General features: G+C 41.9%; 2 protein-coding genes across 2 annotated transcripts in view; both read left to right on the top strand.

Annotated features, from left to right (window-relative positions):
- The window catches only part of ZHX1 (zinc fingers and homeoboxes 1), a 36354-nt gene extending 31430 nt beyond the window's left edge, over positions 1-4924 (top strand). The window contains exon 4 of the mRNA XM_055314285.1: positions 4852-4924. The gene's annotated coding sequence lies outside the window, so the exon portion shown is untranslated. The remainder of the gene's footprint in view (positions 1-4851) is intronic.
- Positions 1308-21894, top strand: CUNH8orf76 (chromosome unknown C8orf76 homolog). The gene is made up of 6 exons (XM_055314287.1): positions 1308-1460; positions 4852-4947; positions 5675-5818; positions 10359-10816; positions 15695-15827; positions 21523-21894. Exons 1-6 carry the CDS (start codon positions 1344-1346, stop codon positions 21718-21720), a joined length of 1146 nt encoding a protein of 381 aa, XP_055170262.1. The 5' UTR covers positions 1308-1343; the 3' UTR covers positions 21721-21894.
- The last annotated feature ends 3 nt before the right edge of the window (positions 21895-21897 follow it).

The following is a 21897-nucleotide window of genomic DNA, read 5'->3' as shown; positions in this document are numbered from 1 at the left end:
ATAATTTCTAAGTTTTTCCAAATTAGGACTATTACATCTCTGATGGGAAAACAAACATTTTTTTCTTGTTTTTTTTTTTTTTTTAATGACCCTTCTATGGATGAATGCATCAGTAGCTAATGTCTGAAGGCTATCCTGGTGAAGCCTTCCACTCAAGGCTGTTGGATATATGGGCTGATTCTAGATTTGAGGAGTGATCAGCAGAGAGATTTTGAAACTTTGGGGAGTAGCTTAGACTCTCCCAGGGTGAATTTGTGGAATAGAAGATTGGGTTAAAGAAAGAAACTTGAGGGATCCTTGGGTGGCTCAGCCCGGGGCATGATCCTGGAGTCCCAGGATTGAGTCCCACATCGGGCTCCTTGCATGGAGCCTGCTTCTCCCTCTGCCTGTGTCTCTGCCTCTCTCTTTCTGTGTCTATCATGAATAAATATAATCTTAAAAAAAAGAAAGAAAGAAAAAAACTTGTGAGACAAATGGTGGAAGAGGAATAGGTGAATGAGGAGAAATAGGAGGAAAGCAAGGAAAAACCTGCTGTGTAATATGTCACAGTAATATTGTGTTGTGCAATATTGGTGGTTATTTTGTCAATTTCTATTTTCCAGTCTCAAGGGATATCTTGAATGTATAAGAAATCTAGTAAATGTTAGTTTTTGACTTCTGGAATTTGGTATTTTTCTCCAGGTAGAATTAATGGTCCTTGATGGAGCATCAGAGTGAATTTCTGTCCTCCGTTCTATAAATGCGTGAATTACTCTGGTCTTTGTTTTTGATGGTGGTGGTGTCTCTTTTCTGGAGACATGGGGACTAGTGATTCATTTCTGTATTTCCCAGCTCTTAGCCACATAAAAATTGATCCTGAGCAAGTTACTTAACTTCTCTAAACCCCAATAGCTTCATTTGGAAAGTGAGAATCACTGCGCCTTTCATAAATTGTTAGGAGAGGATACAAAGTGCAAAAAAACATGCTTAACACAGTGTCACGAGTATCTTCAGTGGTGAAAAACTGGTATGCACTAGTTTTAAAAAGCTACCCTGGAGCCAGTGCTTTTTGATGCGTGCAGGTAAGGCTCTCTCTGTCCATCTGCTGAAAGGGAGCGGTCAAACATTTTGTCCTGGCTTCGGTCAGTGTGAGTCAGATAAAGATCGGAGTTCCACCACGACTGCACGCCAGCAGCGCAGCCGCGGGCCGGATCCCGGTTTGGGTCCCCCCGCCTCCACCTAGAGACTACGAGTCCCAGCATGCCGCGCTCTGGCCTTGACGGCCCCGCCCCTTCCGCGTTGGCCCGCACGTGGGCGCCGTTCTAGGCCCCACCCCCTCCCGGTACAGCGGCGGCGGGAGCGCCATGGAGACCGGTTGCTGGTTGCTGGGCGGCGAGTTCGAGGACGCGGTGTTCGAAGAGAGGCGGGAGCGGCGGCCGGGACCGGCGGCGCCCTACTGCGCCAAGCGCTGCGAGCCGCAGGTGAGAGGGCGGGGCCTGCTGGCCTGTCTGCCGACCCCCGCAGGCCTGGGGCCCCGGGTCCCGGGCGGCCCGCCGCCCCCGCAGGCCTCGGCTCCCCGAGAGGCCCGGCCGTTTCCGAACCTCAGCCGGTGGGCCTGGCCGGCGGCGCCGCGCTGTCGGCGGCGGGGGTCCCCGCGGCGCCCGGTCCTGAAACCTCGGGTCACGACGTGCGCCCTCGCTGAGCCTGCAGCCCGGCGGGCAGCGCCCACCTCCCGAAGCTCACCTGCTCCCCAAACGGCGACGCCGCCCCCACCGGCCGGCCCCTGTTCGGGCACCTCCCCCAGCGCCGTCGGCCCGGCTCGCGGGGTCAGGGTGTGCAGGTACACCCATCTCGGAGCACACCTTGACTGCCGCTTCCTCCAGGAAGTCTTCTCTGATTCCTCCTTTCCAGCAAATATGTTTGTCTTTGCCTCCCTCCCTCCCCGCCCCCTTCAGTTTGTATTACAGCCCTTGCCTGTACCATAAAGCTAATTAATGGATCACATTAGAGTGGGGGGCTTATCTTTACGTCCTCCAGTGCCTGGCAGTTTCTGTTCATAACAGGAGCTCCGTGAATATTTTGAGTCCGTAGAATATTACTTTGTATTATTGCACATATGTAAATCTCTCATGTGTAAGAACTACCCTACTATGTATCAGAAACTCACCTGTTTCTGGAAATGCTGGCTAGGTTCCTTTTCCGGTATTGTCTTCATGTTTCCTTAAAACCCATTGTACTTAAAGGTGTCGGGTGCTCAGTAGTGACCGGATTATGTTTGTTTTATTTCACTTACCTTTTCTCCTTAACGCATACCTTCTTTCAGAGTTACCTGTAGTAGTTGATCTTGCAGACTAAAAACAGGAACAGACTTGGGAAGTCATGTGGCACAGCATTAAAAGCCATCGCCATGAGACAAGACCCTGAATTGCAGCCTTGGCTTTTACTACTTGCCTTTCAGAGTGTCGATTCCTTATTTGTAGTTCGGGGAAAATAATATTTGCTGGCTCACAGGGTTATTGTGGAGTGCGATGGGTGAGATACTTTGTCAGGTGTGATGTGCTGTACGAACTCACAGGTAAAACCCAAAATCACTTGTCTTTAGGATTTGTTTGGTATAGGATACTGCTCATAACCTCAAAGAGGCCTTCCTTACTCGAGTCATGTTGATTTCCCTGGGTGAAAAACCTGGAGCCTGGGTTAGAAGATTTCTGCTGTCCCTGCCCAGATTCTTTGTGGGACAGAGGTTGGCCTTATCCAGTACTTCTCCTGTTAGTTCCACATTTGCTCACAAGCTTTCTCTTACCAGAAAGGGGGATTTGAAGCCATTTCTGTCTGAATCATTGCGGACCTGCAGCGTATGTGGGAGAATAGAAACAATCATTTGAAAGCCAGTTTTTCTCCATCATTTCCCAGTGGGATCATGAAAATTGGAAGAAGGGTTGCAGTTAGGTGGTTATTGTTCAGCAAGTTGGGGCTGGCACCGTGACTGGAAAGCAACAGAGCACGAAGGAAAATTATGGGTTTAGTACCTAGACTTGTTGACTTACGCAATACTTAAGGGACAACAGAAAAACAGCACTTACTAGCTTTCTTTGCTGGGATGGAACAGGCCAAGGAGATAAAGTGTTTTACTAAGATGATAGGAGGGCACTGATAGCCAGGCAACTCTTTTAGAAATAGGACCAAGCAATTTTGACATGATGGTACCACCACCACAAATGCAGTTGCATTTTAATAGCATTTACCTGGGGACAGACTACATCCAGCCTCAGTATGTTTTACTGTGAGTAAAAAAGGAGGTTGAGCTACTATGGTGAAGCTGGAAAAACTGGCACACAGACTGCTTTTTATTATACCTTTTGCCTCATCTTGACGTTCTTTACTAACCAAATCCAATGTCACTTTCCTTTCTATCCATAGAGTTTATTTTTATTTTTTTATCCATAGGGTTTATTTATTTATTTTTCAATTTTTATTTATTTATGATAGTCACACACACACACACAGAGAGAGAGAGAGGCAGAGACACAGGCAGAGGGAGAAGCAGGCTCCATGTACCGGGAGCCCGACGTGGGATTCGATCCCGGGTCTCCAGGATCGCGCCCTGGGCCAAAGGCAGGCGCCAAACCGCTGCGCCACCCAGGGATCCCTATCCATAGGGTTTAAATCAGTAGAAAAGTGAATAAAATATTCCAGAATGGCATTTCCTCAAATTTCTCTTCTACAGGTCCTTGGCATTAGATTGCACAGAAACCTCCTTTCAGCCTTAATTTCAGTCTCTTTGGTTAGAGTCTATCTTTGCTTTTATGACATTTTCATAAAAGCACTGTAAATAAAGGTAATTCCTCTTTCCTTTGTCCTTTCCATAAAGCGTTGTCAATCCCTGTTCCATCTCTTCTAAAAGTGTCTCTACAGGGAAATGTGTCTCAGTCTAAAGAAGCATTGGTGGGATCCCTGAGTGGCTCAGCACTTTATTTTTTTGTTTGTTTGTTTTAGTTTTTATTTATTTACGATAGTCACAGAGAGAGAGAGAGAGGCGAGGCACAGGCAGAGGGAAAGGGAGAAGCAGGCCCCATGCCGGGAGCCCGACGTGGGACTCGATCCCGGGTCTCCAGGACCGCGCCCTGGGCCAAAGGCAGGCACCAAACCCGCTGCGCCACCCAGGGATCCCTGGCTCAGCACTTTAAGCGCTGCCTTCAACTGGGGCGTGATCCTGGAGACCCGGGATCGAGTCCCATGTTGGGCTCCCTGCATGGAGCCTGCTTCTCCATCTCTCTCTCTGTCTCTCTCTCTCTCTCTGTCTCTGTCTCTCATGAATAAATAAATAAAATTTTAAAAAAAAGGCAGCATTGGGAACTGTGCTAGTTAAAAATGTAGCTTCCCAGGCACCACCCCATTTCAAAATGCTCTAGATTAAAAAAAAAAAAATGCTCTAGATAGAACCGTATATGCCTGTGCTGCTTTTTCAGTCGAGGGGTTTCGTATTATTGGTATGTTTATTACTCAAAATAATTTATTTATTTATTTATTCATGAGAGAGAAAGGCAGAGAGACATAGGCAGAGGGAGAAGCAGGCTCCTCACAGGCAGCCCGATGCAGGACTCGATCCGGGAACCCCAAGATCACACCCTGAGCCAAAGACAGACGCTCAACCACTGAGTCACCCAGGCTTCCCAATTCAAAATAACTCTAATGAAAACTGAACCAATGCTAAAATTGTCATTCTTGTTGGATGTTTTCCTGTGAGTCTCACCTTAAAGAAGTATGTCTCTCTTTGAGGTTTAATCAACTATATGTGGGAAATTGCTTCTATTTAAGTAGGTGGAAAATCAAAACTTAATTTCTGTAACATGCTATTTTCACAATTTCTAGTGGTTTGATGAAGAAACGGGGAGCAGTGATGATGCTGAAGCTCTAACTCTGAAGAAATTCAAAGGGGACCTTGCCTACAGACGGCAGGAGTATCAGGTAGAGTTCAGCTCCGTGAGGTTGCGCTACCTGACATAAGCTCTTGTTCTGTCAGTCGTAGGATGTTAGTTGTGAGCATGTTGTTTGTGAGGGTGAATTTGATCTTCTGTGATAAGTGTTTGTAAACTCAGAACCCCAAGTTTCTGTTTCTACATGCCTCTATGTCATTTGTTTTGTGTCCTCTATCTACAACACAGGGATCTTTTTGGGATCCTTGCAGGTCTGTTTCCCCAGGTTCTGTTACCTCCTCATTCTGTGGGAGCCTCTAGCACAGATTCCTCACGGAATCACGGGGTAGGGCACCCCAAAATGTGTAAGAAAAGGGAAGGACAAATAGATACCAGCTTGCTTTACATAGAAGATCTCATTTCTTCGCAAGAGTCTTGTTGTTACTTTGCTGATGAGAAATGGCAGGTAGTGTAACAAGTTAGTGGCACAACCAGGATTCAGTCCTGGTCTATTTGGCTTCAGAAAGCTCTTCCTACCCTATGGTGATATTTCCCATGGTGGTAGCGGTTATATTCTCCAGCCATTTCTTTTCTACCTTTTAGAAGAATAGTACTGACAAGTTACTCAAGCCTTCCTTGGTTCGTTGCGGAGTCCATTATCATAATACCTTCTGCCAAGAAAAAAGTCATCCCTATAACTGAATCCTTATTTCTACTATAGTTTTGCCACTCTTTTTATTCCTTCTATTCATTTCCTTTATGTAACAAATAATTGGCAGAAAGCACTGCAAGAGTATTCCAGCATCTCTGAAAAATTGCCGTCTACGAATTTTGCCATGAAGAGAGATGTCCAGGAAGGCCAGGCTCGGTGTCTGGCTCACCTGGGAAGGCACACAGAAGCCTTGGAGATTGCTGCAAACTTGGTAAGTGGTTTGGTTGCTTATTTTCCTTTTGCTTTCTTGGGATTTTTGAATAGTTTATTTTCTAAAACGAAAACAAAAACAACTTCTTGCCAGCAGCAAAATCTGCGGGTTTGGATAAGTATAGGAAAATTGTCAGTGGTGCAAGAACTTTGTAATGAACAGTTCAGAGCTCTAGACAGTCATTTTCTTGTAATATTTTTTCTTTCCTGTGTTATGCCTAAAAATCTCATTTGTAAAAGTTTTACTCTTGTTAAGAGTAAACGTTCAGAGTAGGAAGATCATCAGTAACGTTTATTTTATTTTATTTTATTTTATTTATTTTATTTTATTTTATTTTATTTTATTTTATTTTATTTTATTTTATTTTATTTTATTTTATTTTATTTATTTTAGATTTTGTTTTCCAAAATTTCTACAATGAACATGGATTACTTTTGTAAACAAGAAAAAAAGTTAATCAAAAAAAAGCTAAATACAATACTGAGCCAAGCTTAACAGCCTTTTTATTCTTAAATGGAATTCGCAGAATCCCTTTTTAAGGGATGAAGAAAAGCAGTTATTTGCAGTTCTAGATTCTGCTTGTTTTTGTTTTCAGATGAAAGCATTTTTTTATTTACTTCTGGTTTTTCTGTGTGTAAATTTTTTTTTTTCTGTGTGTAAATTTTATATAAGGATTGGTCAAAACAGACCAATCTTAGTTTATAGATGACCAGTTTTCTTGCTCAGAGGGAATTAATGAGGCGCCAAGACACTGATCCATGACCCCGGCAGTTGAAGTTGCTGGGAGGTCAGCCTAAAGTATGTATACGATTGAGCTGTCCTCCTCCATTTCACTAAGAGAAATCCCTAAATTTATTTGCTGGTGGGTTCACTGCCTCAGACCTCAGCCTCTTGCAGTGAGAGCAGACCTTGGAATTTGTCTTTAGAATGTAGAAAACAGCTATGTCTTCTTCTTTTTCTCCCCTTTAATAAATGCAGGTTAATTCTTAAGCTGGAAGGTAAGATTAGCTTCTTCAGAAGTACGTGGCACAGTGAACTTGATGGGATTTAACAGCATTCATTCTCTGTCTCTGGGGTCTGCAAATTAGTAGCAGCTTTGGCCCTTTGTGCCTTTTTCTAGACATCAGGCACCCGTCCTTCGTTCCTGTTCTATGCTCTCTCTCCCCTCTCTCTTCCTGGCATCTCTTGCACCACTGTGCTCTTCCCTGCCTAACCTACTGAAGGCAGTGGCAGCAGCATTAGTGTCTGGATCATTTCTGTGGTTCCTTCTAGCTTAGGAAGTCTGTTTCTGTGGCTCAGAGAAACATCTGTTGCCTGTCAGCAGATGCCAGCTGTCCAGAGCTTAGGATGTTATGAAGCAGGAAGAGGAACCAGTCAGAAGACCTTCAGCTCCCCTGCCAGGACCGAGAACTATCCATCAGGCTTGTAGGCCCCTTGTTGGAGAACGAACCAGCAGTGTAGGCCAGTGGCTTTCACTCTTTCTTTGAGTCTCTACATGACCTCAGACCTCTACCAATTTGCATAGTTTCCCATTGCCTGGTACCCCGTGTTTTGTTTTATTTTTTAAATTTCTTCCTTACAGACCTTTCTCTTTTGTTATTAGCTCTGGCCCATTTCTGTTTTTGTCTCGGTGGTTATTGTCCTTTTGTATTCTGTACGGGGGACAGGTCGGTATATTGCATTGAATAAAATACACAGTCCTAGAGTGCCCCTCAGGATGCGAACACTTTATGCTCACAACTTCTAATTCACTCTCTTCTTAATGATTTTTGGGCAGAATTTGTAATAGAACTCATTTATATTTTATTATTTTAAATAATTAAACATCTTACAGTAACTGATAGGCTCATGAGATAAGCTATGGTAACGATGTTGCTTTCTGACGGTAAATGACTCTTTTTTTAAATGTGTGTACTCTACAAATGTTGAGTCCCACATGCCCAGTTCTGGGTTCAGTGCTAAGGTGACAGATGAAGCATATCCATACCCCACCCCCAATACACTGCTCATCTTGTATCTGGAGGGAGAATCCCAAGCCAGCTAACATGCGTCAGCTCTTCTAAAGTACCCTGCATCCTGTGCCTTCTGATATGACTGACTATAGCTCTGCTACTTACTAGCTATGTAGGCAAGCTCTCCAACTTCTCTGCTGTAACTCGGTTCCCTCTTCTATGAAATGGGATAATAATGGAATCTATTTTAAAGGATTGTCATGAGGAATAAATGAGTATAACTAGTGCCTGACACATATTAGCATTCAATAAATATATTTTTTTAAGATTTTATTTATTTGGGATCCCTGGGTGGCTCAGCGGTTTGGCGCCTGCCTTTACTTTGGCCCAGAGCGCGGTCCTGGAGTCCCAGGATCAAATCCCACGTCGGGCTCCCGGCATGGAGCCTGCTTCTCCCTCCTCCTGTGTCTCTGCCTCTCTCTCTCTCTCTATGTCTATCATAAAAAAATAAATCTTTAAAAAGAAAAGATTTTATTTATTTGTTAGAGACAGAGAGAGAGACAGGCAGAGGGAGAAGCAGGCTCCATGCAGGGAGCCGGACGTGGGACTCAATCCCCGGTCTCCAGGATCATGCCCTGGGCTGAAGGCGGCGCTAAACTGCTGAGCCACCCGGTCTGCCCAGCACTCAATAAATATTAACTGTTGTCATCATTATTGCATTTCAGGAGTTGCATTATTCTGGAAAAATCACACAAAGTCATTTAAATGGAATTTAATTTCCATAGAATTATTTTTTATGCTGTAAAAACTCTTCCATCAAAATCATAGTTTGTATGTAATAGCCTCTACCCCAACATACATTCTCAATATGAAATGTTGTTAAATAGCATAAAGCACTATAGACTAGTTGTAGAAGAAAGGTAGCATTTCTTAAAGTCTGTGTGTTGTTCTCCTTATAAATAAATGACATGAAGATGTATTACTTAGTTACTGAATATCTGCTATGTCCATGGTGCTATGCTCTCTACTAGGAATTCAGCATTGAACAGAAAAACTTTTGCGGGGAGAAATGAGAGAAGTAAAAAAGCAAGAAACAGATTCTTAACTACAGAGAACAAACTGATGGTTACCAGAGGGGAGGGGGGTGGGAGTGGGATGGTGGGTGAACTAGGTAGTGGGGATTAAGGAGTGCACTTGTGATGAGCACAGAGCGGTGTGTGAAAGGGGTAAATCACTATATTGTACGCCTGTAACTAATAAAACACTATATGTTAACTAACTGAAAATAAAATAAACTTAAAAAGAAAAAATTATAGAAGATTTCTGAAGGGAAAAACTTTAGAAAAAAGAGTTTTATATCTGGTCAGAACTAAGGTTGAAATAAATGAGTTTTAAAAAGTAAACAACAAAAAAAAAACCTTTTGGAACCTAATGTTCTGTTAGGAAGGACAAAATGCTAAACAATAGTAATAAAACCAAATATATTTGTCTTTGGGAAGTTGCAGTATCACCAGATAGATTGCATGGAGCTTTATTTTCTGTATTCTCACTTAATAGAGAAATGTTTAGGATCCTCCCCAAGCTTTCACTCACTGGCCTGTTTCTTCAGGCTGCATACTGGGTAGTTTTACTTGTATTTCTGGCTCATTGTAGTTTTGTACAGGAGTTTGATCTGGATATTAGTAGGCCAGGTTTTCTTTAGGCTTAAAATTAACTGAAAGGTAATTTTAGTCTGCCATCTGCTCTCCACAGACTAACTTAGAAAAAGAAGCCTTGTTTTCCCTAACCCACAGGGCTTTTGCCATATGGCAAGTTAGGCAAGAGGTGGTGGCTCTGGTTAAAGAGACTTGAAAAGCATTTTCTGATCAGAAGGAAACCAAGCAACCCCTTCTGGCCAAAAATAATTGGCCTTGGTAATAGTTACCAGGGACGGCATTTGGATTCAATTATGATGCATCGTGAAGCACTGAGAGCTTCAGGGCTCTCCTGTTTAAGATGTCTAAGCCAAGTCAGATTTGGAAATGGAGTCCATTTGAATCCTCAAGGAAATTACCATTTGGATTTTTAGAAAACCTGGAATATTAAAATGGAACCGCTAGCCCAGGGTTAAAAAGAGTTGGCTTAGGTCTTTCAGCTTTCTGGCTAAGACAATGAAGATTACAATAAAAATTGAAGATAAACTGCCATTTTATAATTTGGGTGCTGAATTTTGTCAGGCCACTGTCACATGAATTATGTTACAGTTATGACAGGATGTTTGGGAGTGTCTGGTGGTTATTTTGGTAGGTAGTATGTATTTCTCTAGGTTTACAGCTTCAAACAGTTCTCTGTACTTGTAGCTACAGAAAGATACCTCTCATTTACAGCATACACAAGTTGGGTTTTTAGGCATCTCCATTTTTACATGAAAAACATTCCGCAGTTTAAAGTTTTTAACTCTTGGGGCCCCTGGCTAGCTCAGTCGGTGGAGCATGCAAGTATTGATCTTGGAGCTGTGGGTTGGGGCCCCACATTGCGTATAGAGATTGTTTAAAAATAGAATCTTAAAAAAAAATAATAAAGTTTTTAACTTTTTTTTTTCTCCTTAGGAAAATAAAGCAACTAACACAGACCATTTAACCACTGTGCTCTATCTCCAGTTGGCTATCTGTTCAAGTCTGCAGAACTTGGAGAAAACAATTCTCTGCCTACAGAAACTAATTTCTTTGCATCCTTTTAATCCTTGGAACTGGGGCAAATTGGCAGAGGCTTACCTGAATCTGGGGCCAGCTCTGTCAACATTGTGTGCGTCATCTCAGAAACAGAACAGTTTCACCTCCAGTGACAAAACTATCAAATCCTCCTTTCCACACTCAGGAAAAGACTGTCTTTTGTGTTTTCCTGAAACGTTGCCTGAGAGCTCTGTGTTTTCTATGGAAGCAAGCAGCAGTAATAACCAGAAGAATGAGAAAGCTCTGAAAAATATTCAAAACTGTATGGCAGAAAAGAGAGAAGCAGTGTTGCTAGAGACTCAGATGAAAGCGTGTGCCTCTTTTATACGAACCAGGTAATGAAGAATGGATTAAACAACACAGGGGACTAGGCCAAGGGTAAAGGTGTTATTTTTCTAATTTTAAACTTCAAAAAATTCTAGGTAGGCTAGACATTTGGTATGTTTTGAGATTATTTTCCCTATAGTCTAGATGGAATCCTTTGAACATGTCCTTTTAGTAAGATTTAAAAACAAAACTATGTTTGCTCAAGAATATGATTTGTATCATTGCTCCAGATAAAATGTTAAAATTCAAAAACATTAAAACTAGAAAAAGAAAACTAAATGTATAAAACATTAACAGAGGGGAAGAGGTATTTTAAACAAGGAATTTTTCACTTGCAGTTTCCATAGAAATCTACTAAAGACCAAAATTTGTTCTTGTGTTTGAATCAGTATTAATAATATGAATAAACACTGTTTAACTCATTCTACAGAGAATTCCTGTGGTTTAGGGACTCCAGACACTTTAAATCCATCATAACAAGAGTTTAAGAGGAAAAAAAAAAAAAAAGTTTAAGGAAAAGGGGAACATACACTTGACCAAATCCCATAATTTGTGAAAGAAACGGATTCTCTTGGGTCTCACATGATGCCAAAAAGGGAGTGCTTTTGTTGTTGTTGTTGTCATTGTTTTTAACTCTGGAGAATTCTAGAAATATTAACAGTGAGGCTCACTGAGAAGTGGTATCTCTGAGGCAAAATTGTAAACTTTATTCAGCAGATGTTTAGTGTTGACTGTGTTACTTTGTGATTCAGAAGTATGTTGAATCAGGGATCCCTGGGTGGCGCGGTGGTTTGGCGCCTGCCTTTGGCCCAGGGCGCGATCCTGGAGACCCGGGATCGAATCCCACGTCGGGCTCCCGGTGCATGGAGCCTGCTTCTCCCTCTGCCTGTGTCTCTGCCCCCCACCCTCTCTCTCTCTGTGACTATCATAAATAAATAAATAAAAAGGTGATCTGTATTTAAAAAAAAAAAAAGGGGATCCCTGGGTGGCGCAGCGGTTTAGCGCCTGCCTTTGGCCCAGGGCACGATCCTGGAGACCCGGGATCGAATCCCACGTCGGGCTCCCGGTGCATGGAGCCTGCTTCTCCCTCTGCCTGTGTCTCTGCCTCTCTTTCTCTCTCTCTGTGTGTGACTATCATAAATAAATAAAAAATTTAAAAAAATTTAAAAAAAATTTAAAAAATAAAAAAAGAAGAAGAAGTTATGTTGAATCAGTGGTATGCCAGGCACATGCGGGGTGCTGGGATCATAAAGATAGTTAAAAAGAGGCCCTTTTTGGGACCCCTGGGTGGCTCACTCGTATAAGCACCCACCTCTGGCTCAGGTCATGATCCCAGGGTCCTAGTATCCAACCCCACATCGCATCAGGCTCCCTGCTCAACAGGGAGTCTACTTCTCTCTCTCCCTCTGCTACTTCTCCTGCTTGTGCTCTCTCTCTTTCTCAATAAATAAAATAAATAAATCTTTTTTTAAAAAGAAAAATAAAATCTTTTTTTAAAAAGAAAAATAAAATCTTTTTTTAAAAAGAAAAAATAAATCTTTTTTTAAAAAGAAAAATAAAATCTTTTTTTAAAAAGAAAAATAAAATCTTTTTTTAAAAAGAAAAAATAAAATCTTTTTTTAAAAAGAAAAATAAAATCTTTTTTTTTTTTTTTTAAAGGCCCTTTCCTTACACCACTCAGTGCTCTGAGGAAAATACATGAAGAGTCAGTGACAGGTGGCACAGGTGCTAACGGGTATGTGAGTAGAACCCTATGGGGACAGGTAGCAGGAGCTGTTCAGTGTAGCAGGAAGAAGGAAGCCTTTACAGAGGGAGTGATGCTTCTGTCGAATGTTTCTGGGAACCTCCATCAGCTGTAGAGAAATGTGTGCTAGAGCTTTGTATACCTTATTTCACTCGCTGCTCCCTGGGGTGGACATTTGGATCCCATTGGGGAGACTAGGCATCATAACTTAGAATTATGCCCAAAGTGGCACAGCTAGGAAATGCTGCCATGTTTTGGACCCAGGCCTTTGATTCCACAGCTTGTGTTCCTTCTGGGGTATCTTGCTGACTCTGTGGAATACGTCTCCAAATGAGAAGAGGCTGGGTAAAGAGAAAGAAAGCAGAGTCCACGGGGTGGAAGGCCTGGTGTAACACAATCTGCTGCAATGACAGCAGCATTGGTGGTGGAGCTGGAGAGGTGCGTTGTAGACCCTGAGCCAGGATGACATAGTGAGAAGGAGGAAGAGGGGTTTTGGAGTTAAGGTGTTAAAGAACCTAATAAATTGTTACTAAGTGAATGAGTGTGGACTCCTCCACTTGCTAGTGGTCTGATCTTGCACAAATTACTTAAACTCTCTGATCTCCAGTTCCTTCATCTTCATCTTCATGGAGAAATGGGGAAATGCCTTCTTCATGGGATCGTTAGAATTAAAGTATCTGAAGCTCTTGGTGTAGTGCACAGTATTTGGACAGCATTTGGTGAAGGTTGTACTTCTATACTATTAGCATAAGATGTTAAACGTCATCTTTAAGAATTTGGTCTTTAGGCTGAAGGCCTGAATAGTATTTGAAAGTTTTAAATGTCCAAGTGGTGTGACAAGAGCTGTGATTTCAAGAGAGAGATCTGGTGGCTGGCAGGATATTTTGGAAGAAAGAGTAGGGATCCCAGAACACCGGTAAAGGAGCTGTGGAATCATCAGTGGATGGCAATCAAGACCTGACCCAGGACCTGACCCAAGAGGAAATGGACTTCACTGCAGGATGGAATAGCCCAAACTGAGTGACCAGCTGAGGGTGTAGGAAAGACAAGGAGGGGAGAAAAGGAGTCCAAGACCAGTCAAGGGTCTACCTTGGGTGGATGGTGGCACCTTTTGCTGCGATAGGACACACGGGACAAAGAGCAGAGCAGACTTAGGATGGCAGTAAAGATTTTGGTTCAGTGTGCTGACATTTGAGTGCCTGTAGGACATCCAGCTGGAGCTTTTCACAAGGAGGAGTTCAGCTCAGAAGAAGGGAGCTAGAGATGAAGGAGTTTTCAGGAGAGAAAATAGCAACCAGATGATAGAAGTCAGGTAGAATCGATTCTGATATTTGAAAGTGAGGTCATTGCAGCCTTTGAGAAGGCAGTTTTAATGGTGATGGATGACGAGGCAGAGGGCTGAATGAGCATGACACGGAAGGAATGAGTGTAAGCTATATTTTCAGGTACTTTCAGGAGGAAGAGGAGAAATGTACATCTTTGATACCCATCAAAGATAAAAGGGGTCACAAATATACATGCCTCCAGAGGCCAGGTAGGTCATATAAGTAAGCAGGTTTGAGTGAATGGGGGAATGTGGGTCAGAGCATGCTCTCCTACCAGGCTCTCCGGTGACTTCCCGTTGCACTTACATAAACGCCCCGCTTCTTTCCATGGCCTGCAAGATGTTGACCTTGCCTTTCCTTTTCTCCTCACTTACTGCAGTTATTTTTTCCTCTCTGTTCTAGCCACAGTGATCTTCATAATTTTCAAACACATCAAGCTAATTCATGTGTCAGGGGCCTCCTTCCCCCGGATATTCTGGTGGCTGGCTCATCATTAGGTCTTGGCTTGAGTGGTAACACAGAAAAGCCTTCCTTCACTTCCCCACCTAAAGCAGACACTTTATTCCCCCTGCATGGGTTGTTTTGTTTGTACAGCAGTCCTCACTGCCTGAAGTCATCTTATTTGTGATCTCTCCTTCTGTTCCATGAAGCAGGACCCTGTTTTTCGCCTACCAGTATCTCCCAATGCCTAGAATAGTGAGTGGTCCATTCAAGATGTGAAATGAGTGAATGGAAGAGCCGAGTGCTTATGGAATAGCAATAGGGACCAGTGAGGCCTGAGGGAAATTGGGAAATTTTACACACTCAATATTGTTTTTAAAGATTGAAATTTTTGTTAGAGTGCATGAGTGCGCAGAAGCCAGGAGAGGAGCAGAATGAGAAGAGAGAATCTCAAGCAGACTCCCCCTGCTGAGCAGGGAGCCCGACATGGCTCAATCTCATGACCCTGAGATCATGACCTGAGCCAAAAATCAAGAGTCAGCCACTTAAAGGACTGGGCTACCCGGGCGCCCCCACATTTAATATTTTTTTTTAAAGATTTTATTTATTTATTCATGAGAAACACAGGAGAGAGAGAGGCAGAGACACAGGCAGAGGGAGAAGCAGGCTCCATGCAGGGAGCTCGACGTGGGACTCGATCCTGGGTCTCCAGGATCATGCCCTGGGCCAAAGGCAAGCACCAAACCTCTGAGCCACCAGGGATTCCCCACATTCGATATTTTAAGAAACAATGAAGAGAAGAGCTGTGTGAAGAGGACACGAGGGAGGAGGAAAGAGAAAACCAGGTTATGCTCATGATGGAAGTTAGTGGTGAGGCAATTGCCAGGTGGTCATCAGAGGCTTGTCAAAGATTTGACCTTGCTTGGGGTAATTAAAGTATGCTGGAGGATCTAATTAGTCCTTGAAGTTGAGTGGCTGTGGGTTCGGAGAGATTTAAAGGGTCGCAGAACACGGACTTCAAAAGAACGCATCCCAGACACTTTGTGAGGAGGAGCCTTTGATTAGGAAGCTTGTCCTTTTCACTCCAAATTGTTTGTGCTTTCAATCACTTGACTTCCACAGGAAGCCCTTTTGAGATTTTGCCCTCTAAAGATTTATTTGAGAAGCTTTGGTCTATGAATTTTAGAAAAGATGTCTCTCCATTGCAGTTTGCTCCATTTGCTCAGGTAAGAAGCTTTAGGGATTAAAACGAAGGTGAGTACCTTCCTTTATTCTGGTAGGACTCCCATCCAGCCCAGTACCTGTGCTCTCTGCAAACATTTCCTCACTGCTTTCCCTTACCTGTTGCTCACACGTTGGAACTTAATGTTTTTCAGGCTTTTGCTTCAGCTCACCCAATCTCAGCAAACATCATTTGCTTTGGAGAAGAATTTAAGGACTCAGCAGGAAATTGAAGATAAAATGAAAGGGTTCAGCTTCAAAGAAGACACTTTGCTGTTGATAGCTGAGGTGAGTGTTCACATAAACCCCCAGGCATCAGAGGTATTTTTCTTGGCTCTGGTACCGTTTTTTAAGAAACAGCCAAATCTCTACGAAGGGACTCTTTTTCCCTGCTTTACATGCCTTTTGATCACTCAATCCCTGAAAGCAGCCTCATCGTCATCTCTCTCCTGCAGCATGCTGGAGGCAGGGACTCTTCATTTTCTTGTCGGTGCTTGTTAGTACCTGCCTGCTTGAACATCGTAAATGCCCAGTAACTGTTATTTGAGTGCTGATTAAACGAATGAATGAATGTTGACATTCTTGCAGAATTTCTGTACCTTTTTTTCCTCCATTTGTCCTCAGAACCTTCAGCATGGCCTGTGGGACAGGTGAATCTGGGAGTGAGAATCAGACAGGTTAGGACCTGCCTAAGGTCAGATCATAAGCTGCAGCATTAGATGGGAGCCTGTCCCACCACAAAGTCCATATTCTTTATTGCCTACTTTTCGACTACCTTGATGGTTGCAGAAAAATTGAAATGTCAAGGTTTTGACATTTGACTGTAACTGAAACTTGACAATACAGGTGCTTTTCCCATGCAGTTAGTCTATATCCATATCCATCCCACCGTCATTCTTTAAGAAATACTGCATATCTCAATTGTCTGGCTCCTTTCTTCCTTCAAACTAAGCATCCACTTGGACCCCTTTTCTCTCTTATGGGGCCACGCTCTCCTACCCATTCTCTGTGAGCCTTTTTCAACCTTTTCCCTTTCATGGGCTTTTTCCCTTGAGCCCACAGACATGTGCAACAGATAGTCTGTCCATCCTCAGTTTCCTGTAGCCTTTCTTTAGTCTTTGCTTTCCTTCATCCTTATGTGGCATTTATAGCTATTAGCCACCCACTTTTTCTTTCCACTTCCCTTTACTTCAGAGAGGCAATATTAGTCTAATTTTCTCCTATTTTCCTAATAGTCCTCTGCCTCTTGGAACTTGCTGCTTTCCTCTGGGTCTTAAGTAATGACATCGTCTGAGGTTCTACTTAGGTTCTCTGTTCTCTTTGCCATCTCCCACAGAAGTCATAACCACACTCATGGTTTCAGTGGTCACCTCTGGGTTGATTAGCCTCCAATCTGTATCTCTCTCTAGTCCCATCTCTGGAACACTTGTCTCACGTCTCAGACCAGTTACCTACTAAGTGATTAATCTGAAATGATAACTGATGATCCTACTGTCACTTCAGGTACAAAGTGTCTAAAATGGAGCTACTCATCAAAACACTTTCCAGTCAATCTTCTGTCAGTATCTAGCAGAGAGAAGTTGGAGAGAACCCTCTCCATGCTAGACTTTGTTTTTTTCATCACTGCTGTCTGTCATTCTGTTATCTAGACCTGGGGCCTCGCTAGCTGTGAGCCATCTCCTCTCCTGCAGGCACGCAGTCACCCTTCCTTCAGGTCCACCTTTCGTTTCTCTTGCACCGCCAGCACCCTCATCCCTACCACCTCTGCTTGGCTCACAGTGACCTCCTGGCTTGGCTCTCCTTGCCTCCTTACTTTCTCCCCTCAGATCTGACTGAAACGTTGCTGCTGCTGGCTTTCTCTTACAACATTGCTTTGAGTGTATTACCTGCTTGCCCTAAAACCAAAGTGTGTCACCATCACCTCGGAGGTCAAGTCTATTTTAGGTGCCTCCATATGATATCCAAGTCCTCCCAGAGAGTAACCCCAAACTTAGGACCTAGTAATTCCTTACACAAATCTTTTGCATCCTCTAAACTGATCTGCCACATCTAACAGACTTGTGGGTTTTCTCATCTCCACCCACTTACTGTATTTCCATCCTCAAAGACCCCACTGAGGTTCCATACCCTGTAGGAAGCTTTCCCTGAACGTTCCTGTCTGTGGCAATGGCTCCCTCCTCTCAGCTCAGGAAGAGTGAAGTGTTGAATAGGTAGCTCTTTGGACCCTATAAGAAATACAAGAATATGTCTCAACTTTTCAACTAGATTTTAGGTTTCCTTATAAGTAAGGTTATCCTTAAAAAGACGACATCCTTACAAGATGTCTTAAAAATCTTCATACTCTTTATATTTACCACGCTCAGTACATCTGTGGACTGAGTGCAATAGTAGTTCTCCACCTTGACAATGCATGTGAAGTACCTGTGGAGCTTTTTAACAAAGACTAATGTCTGGGGGCAGCCCCGGGTGGCTCAGCAGTTTGGCGCCACCTTCAGCCCAGGCGTGATCCTGGAGACCCGGGATCGAGTCCCATGTTGGGCTCCCTGCATGGAGCCTGCTTCTCCCTCTGCCTGTGTCTCTGCCTCTCTCTCTCCTCTCTGTGTTTCTCATGAATAAATAAATAAAATCTTAAAAAAAAAAAAAAGACTAATGTCTGGACCCTCATTGGGATTATAATATACACTTCATTTTGTGCTCCATAAATCTTACTTGGTGACATGAGCATGACCCTGTGTGCTTAAATATCCTTTGATTGCATACATTTTTTTCTTCTTATCATTGTTTTATTTGAATTAGGTTCTAGGGCACCTGGCTGGCTCAGTTGGTAGAACATCCAACTCTTCTTCTCTAATGTGGGTACAAGCCTCACATTGGGTGTGTCCATATAAGATCCATGGACTGTATTTGGTTCTTCTGTCTCTTATATCTCTTTTATTCTATAAAAGCTACCCTTCTCTGCTTTTTTAAGATGAAAAATATATAACATAAAATTTGCCATCTTAACCATGTTTAATGTACAATTCATTAATCACATGCACAGTGTTGTGCAGCCATCAGCACTACTTCCAAAATTTTTTCATCATCCCTAAGAGAAACTCTAACCATTAAGCAATAATTTCCATTCCCTCCCAACCTCTAGTAACCTCTAATCTACTTCCTGTGTCTATGAATTTGCCTATATTAGATATTTCAAACAGTGGAGTCCTATAATATTTGCCCTTTTATGTCTGGCTTCTTTCACTTAATGTAGTGTTTCAAGGTTCATCCATTATTGTAGCATGTGTCAGAACTTCATTCCTTTTTATAGCTGAATAATGTTCCATTGCATTTATGTATATGCCACATTTTGTTTATCCATTCATCTGTCAAATGGCACTTAGATCATTTCCACCTTTTGGCTATTGTGAATAATACTACTATGAACATTGGCATACAAGTATCTGTTTGAATTTCTGATTCAAATTCTTCTGGATATATATACACCTAAGAATGGAGTTTGCTGGGTCACGTGGTGATTCTGTTTAAGTTTTGAAGAACTGCCAAACTGTACATTTCACCTTATACTCTTATTTTTACCTGACATAGTAACATGATTGTGTCCCTGTATCTTTTTTTTTTTTTAAGATTTATTTATTTTAGAGAGAGAGCATGCCTTCTTGGGGAGAGGTAGAGGGACAGGGAGGGAGAAACTCAAACAGACTCTGCACTGAGTGCAGAGCACAAAGCCCGATGTGGGGCTTGATCCCATGACCCTGAGATCACAACCCGTACCTCTACAGGGTTGTTTAAGTATGTCCTTTTTTAAAAAATTTAATTTTATTTATTTATTCATGAGAGACAGAGAGAGAGAGAGAGGCAGAGACACAGGCAGAGGGAGAAGCAGGCTCCATGCAGGGAGCCCAACGTGGGACTCGATCCCAGGTCTCCAGGATCACACCCCAGGCTGCAGGCGGGGCTAAACTGCTGTCACCAGGGCTGCCCAAGTATGTCCTTTTTAATGGCGGGATAGTGGTCCAGTTATAGCTTTGGATGAGCTATCATTTATTTACTTAAGTCCTCTATATTGAACATTTAACAAATATTAGCTGTCTATTTTAATAACTCTTTGCCAAAAAAAAATCAGTGTATTCCTTTTAGAATAGATTACTAGGAATAGAATCACTGGGTTAAAATATATAAACATTTTTAAAGAAACTCTTTCCAAATTGTGATTCAGAAAGCTGGTTCAATTTACATATCCTGTATGAGAATACTGATTTTCCTTCTCTAAATCCTATTTAGATTGAACCATATGAAATTGTCAAGGTGATCATTTTGACCTATAAAAACAGTTTTATACGTATTAGTCAACTTATTTTTCAAAATCTGCAACTTGATTAGTAAAAATGGCACTTTTTAGTGTTAATTTACTTATTTGATTACTCTTAAGATGAACAGTTTTTTCATATGTTTATGGGCCCCTATTTTGTGAAATACCTAGTCATGCTTTTTCATTATTCTATTTGTATGTTTCTGTTTTTCTTAATAATTTTTAAGAGCTCTCTCTTACTAGGCTTGCTAACCTTTTATATGTTGTAGTATTTTCTGAAGTATATGATTTTTTTTGATATATAGAAGTTTAAATTATTTTATATGGTCAAATGTTTTTACAGTTATTTTGACAACTGTGAATTATGCACCTGCTAATCCCTCTTTCTGGAATATTGTATTATTTGGATATTACTATTCAATTCTTTTTTATTAAAAAAAAAGACTTTTAGGGTTATATCCTAGATTTTAAAATACTTCATTTCATTGAGTTCAAGAAATCATCAATTGTAAGACACATCATTATTTGATGGGCCACTAAAAAGAAAATTAAGATGCCATTTATGCTGTGACATGCCGGTGTTGCTTGATGTCAGAAATGTTAAAATACAAAACAAAAATTGTCTTAGAATTAATGAAAATACAAAGCTATAATAAATGCTGATAGTTGACTGGGAAAGCTATTCATCTCGTTAGCTCCTGCCTCACCTCAAATAATAAGTAGTCTTTGAAGATTTAAAGTCAGTGGAAACTGTTCTTTGGATGTGCTTATTAATCCACTATAATTTGAGTATTCATGAACACATTGGATCTCAGGGTTTGCAAGAAATTTAGGCATAATCTAGTCCAAATCCAAGTGACTTAAATTCTCTCTACAGCATCCCTGCAGATGGTTCCCTAACCTTTTGTGCCAATGGTATGAAGTGGGTTGGAACTTAATTTTAGTTCACTGTCCTTACCAAAGATGGGCTGATCACTTAGTGGGTTCAGGTGCAAGCTTTCCACATCTTAACTTTTGCGAGTCTTATCAGAGAAACTAACAAAATATCTGGGCCTGATTATGACCAGTAGGGAGCAGTGTTGTGCCTTGGGAGGGTAAACAAGCTCCTCAAGGTTCTGGAGGCTGCTGTGACCTCTCCAGAGGGATTGAGTACTCTCTGGGTCAGGAGAGGGTAGGCCCAGCTACTTGCTACTTGCCTATTTGCTGCCTTTGACTTCTTTGGAGAACTTCTAAGAGGAAGAATCTATGCCCCCATCTCACCCCCAGCAGCAGTTTTCTGCCCAAGCTCTGCTTTCTGATTATTTTATGAGGAGGGAGAAGTACTCACAGATGTGTTCTTGCCAGCAAAAGGTGATCTTTGATTTGAGATGGTTGACTGGGCACTCTCTGTAGACTGAATAGCTGCCACATTGGTCATTTCAGTGATTTGTTCACTCGGGGGAAGATAAGAGGAGAAATATGGGGTATTTTACTTATGTAGTCCTTGGATCACTACTTCTGAACAAACATCTTTTCAATATGTTGGAATTGTTGGAATTATCCCCTGGCTGCTAAAATATTTCTGCTTGCTTTTTGGTATGAAATCCTTTATACTTGATGCATAGCATAGTCTTCTATTCCATGTCTGCTGCCCCTTTCACTGGGACATGTTTTGTATTTTTCCTCCTGCTGCAGGTTATGGGAGAAGATATCGTCCCAGAAAAAATAAAAGATGAGGTTCATACAGAGGTGAAGTGTGTTGGTTCTACAGCCCTGACTGCCTTGGTGATTGCATCTTCGAAAGAATTTGAAGACAAGTGGTTCAAAAAGATCAAAGACCACTTCTGTCCTTTTCAAAATCAGTTCCATACAGAGATACAAATCTTGGCTTAGTGGTCCCTTTAAAAACAAAAGAAAACATCCTGCACTGTTTTAATTGTCCTTATTTATTTCGGATAGAATCCATACTAATCATGGAATATAATAAATTTATTTATTTAAAAAAATTTTTTTTGGAATACAGTAAATTTAAAATGATTGTTTTATAAAAACAGCTTCTCTTCCAGATTA

The sequence above is a fragment of the Nyctereutes procyonoides genome, unplaced genomic scaffold (assembly GCF_905146905.1).
Source record: "Nyctereutes procyonoides isolate TBG_1078 unplaced genomic scaffold, NYPRO_anot_genome, whole genome shotgun sequence".
Classification (NCBI taxonomy): domain Eukaryota; kingdom Metazoa; phylum Chordata; class Mammalia; order Carnivora; family Canidae; genus Nyctereutes; species Nyctereutes procyonoides.
The sequence above is the reverse complement of the archived record's forward strand: the minus strand, read 5'-3'. Positions and strand labels throughout refer to the sequence as shown.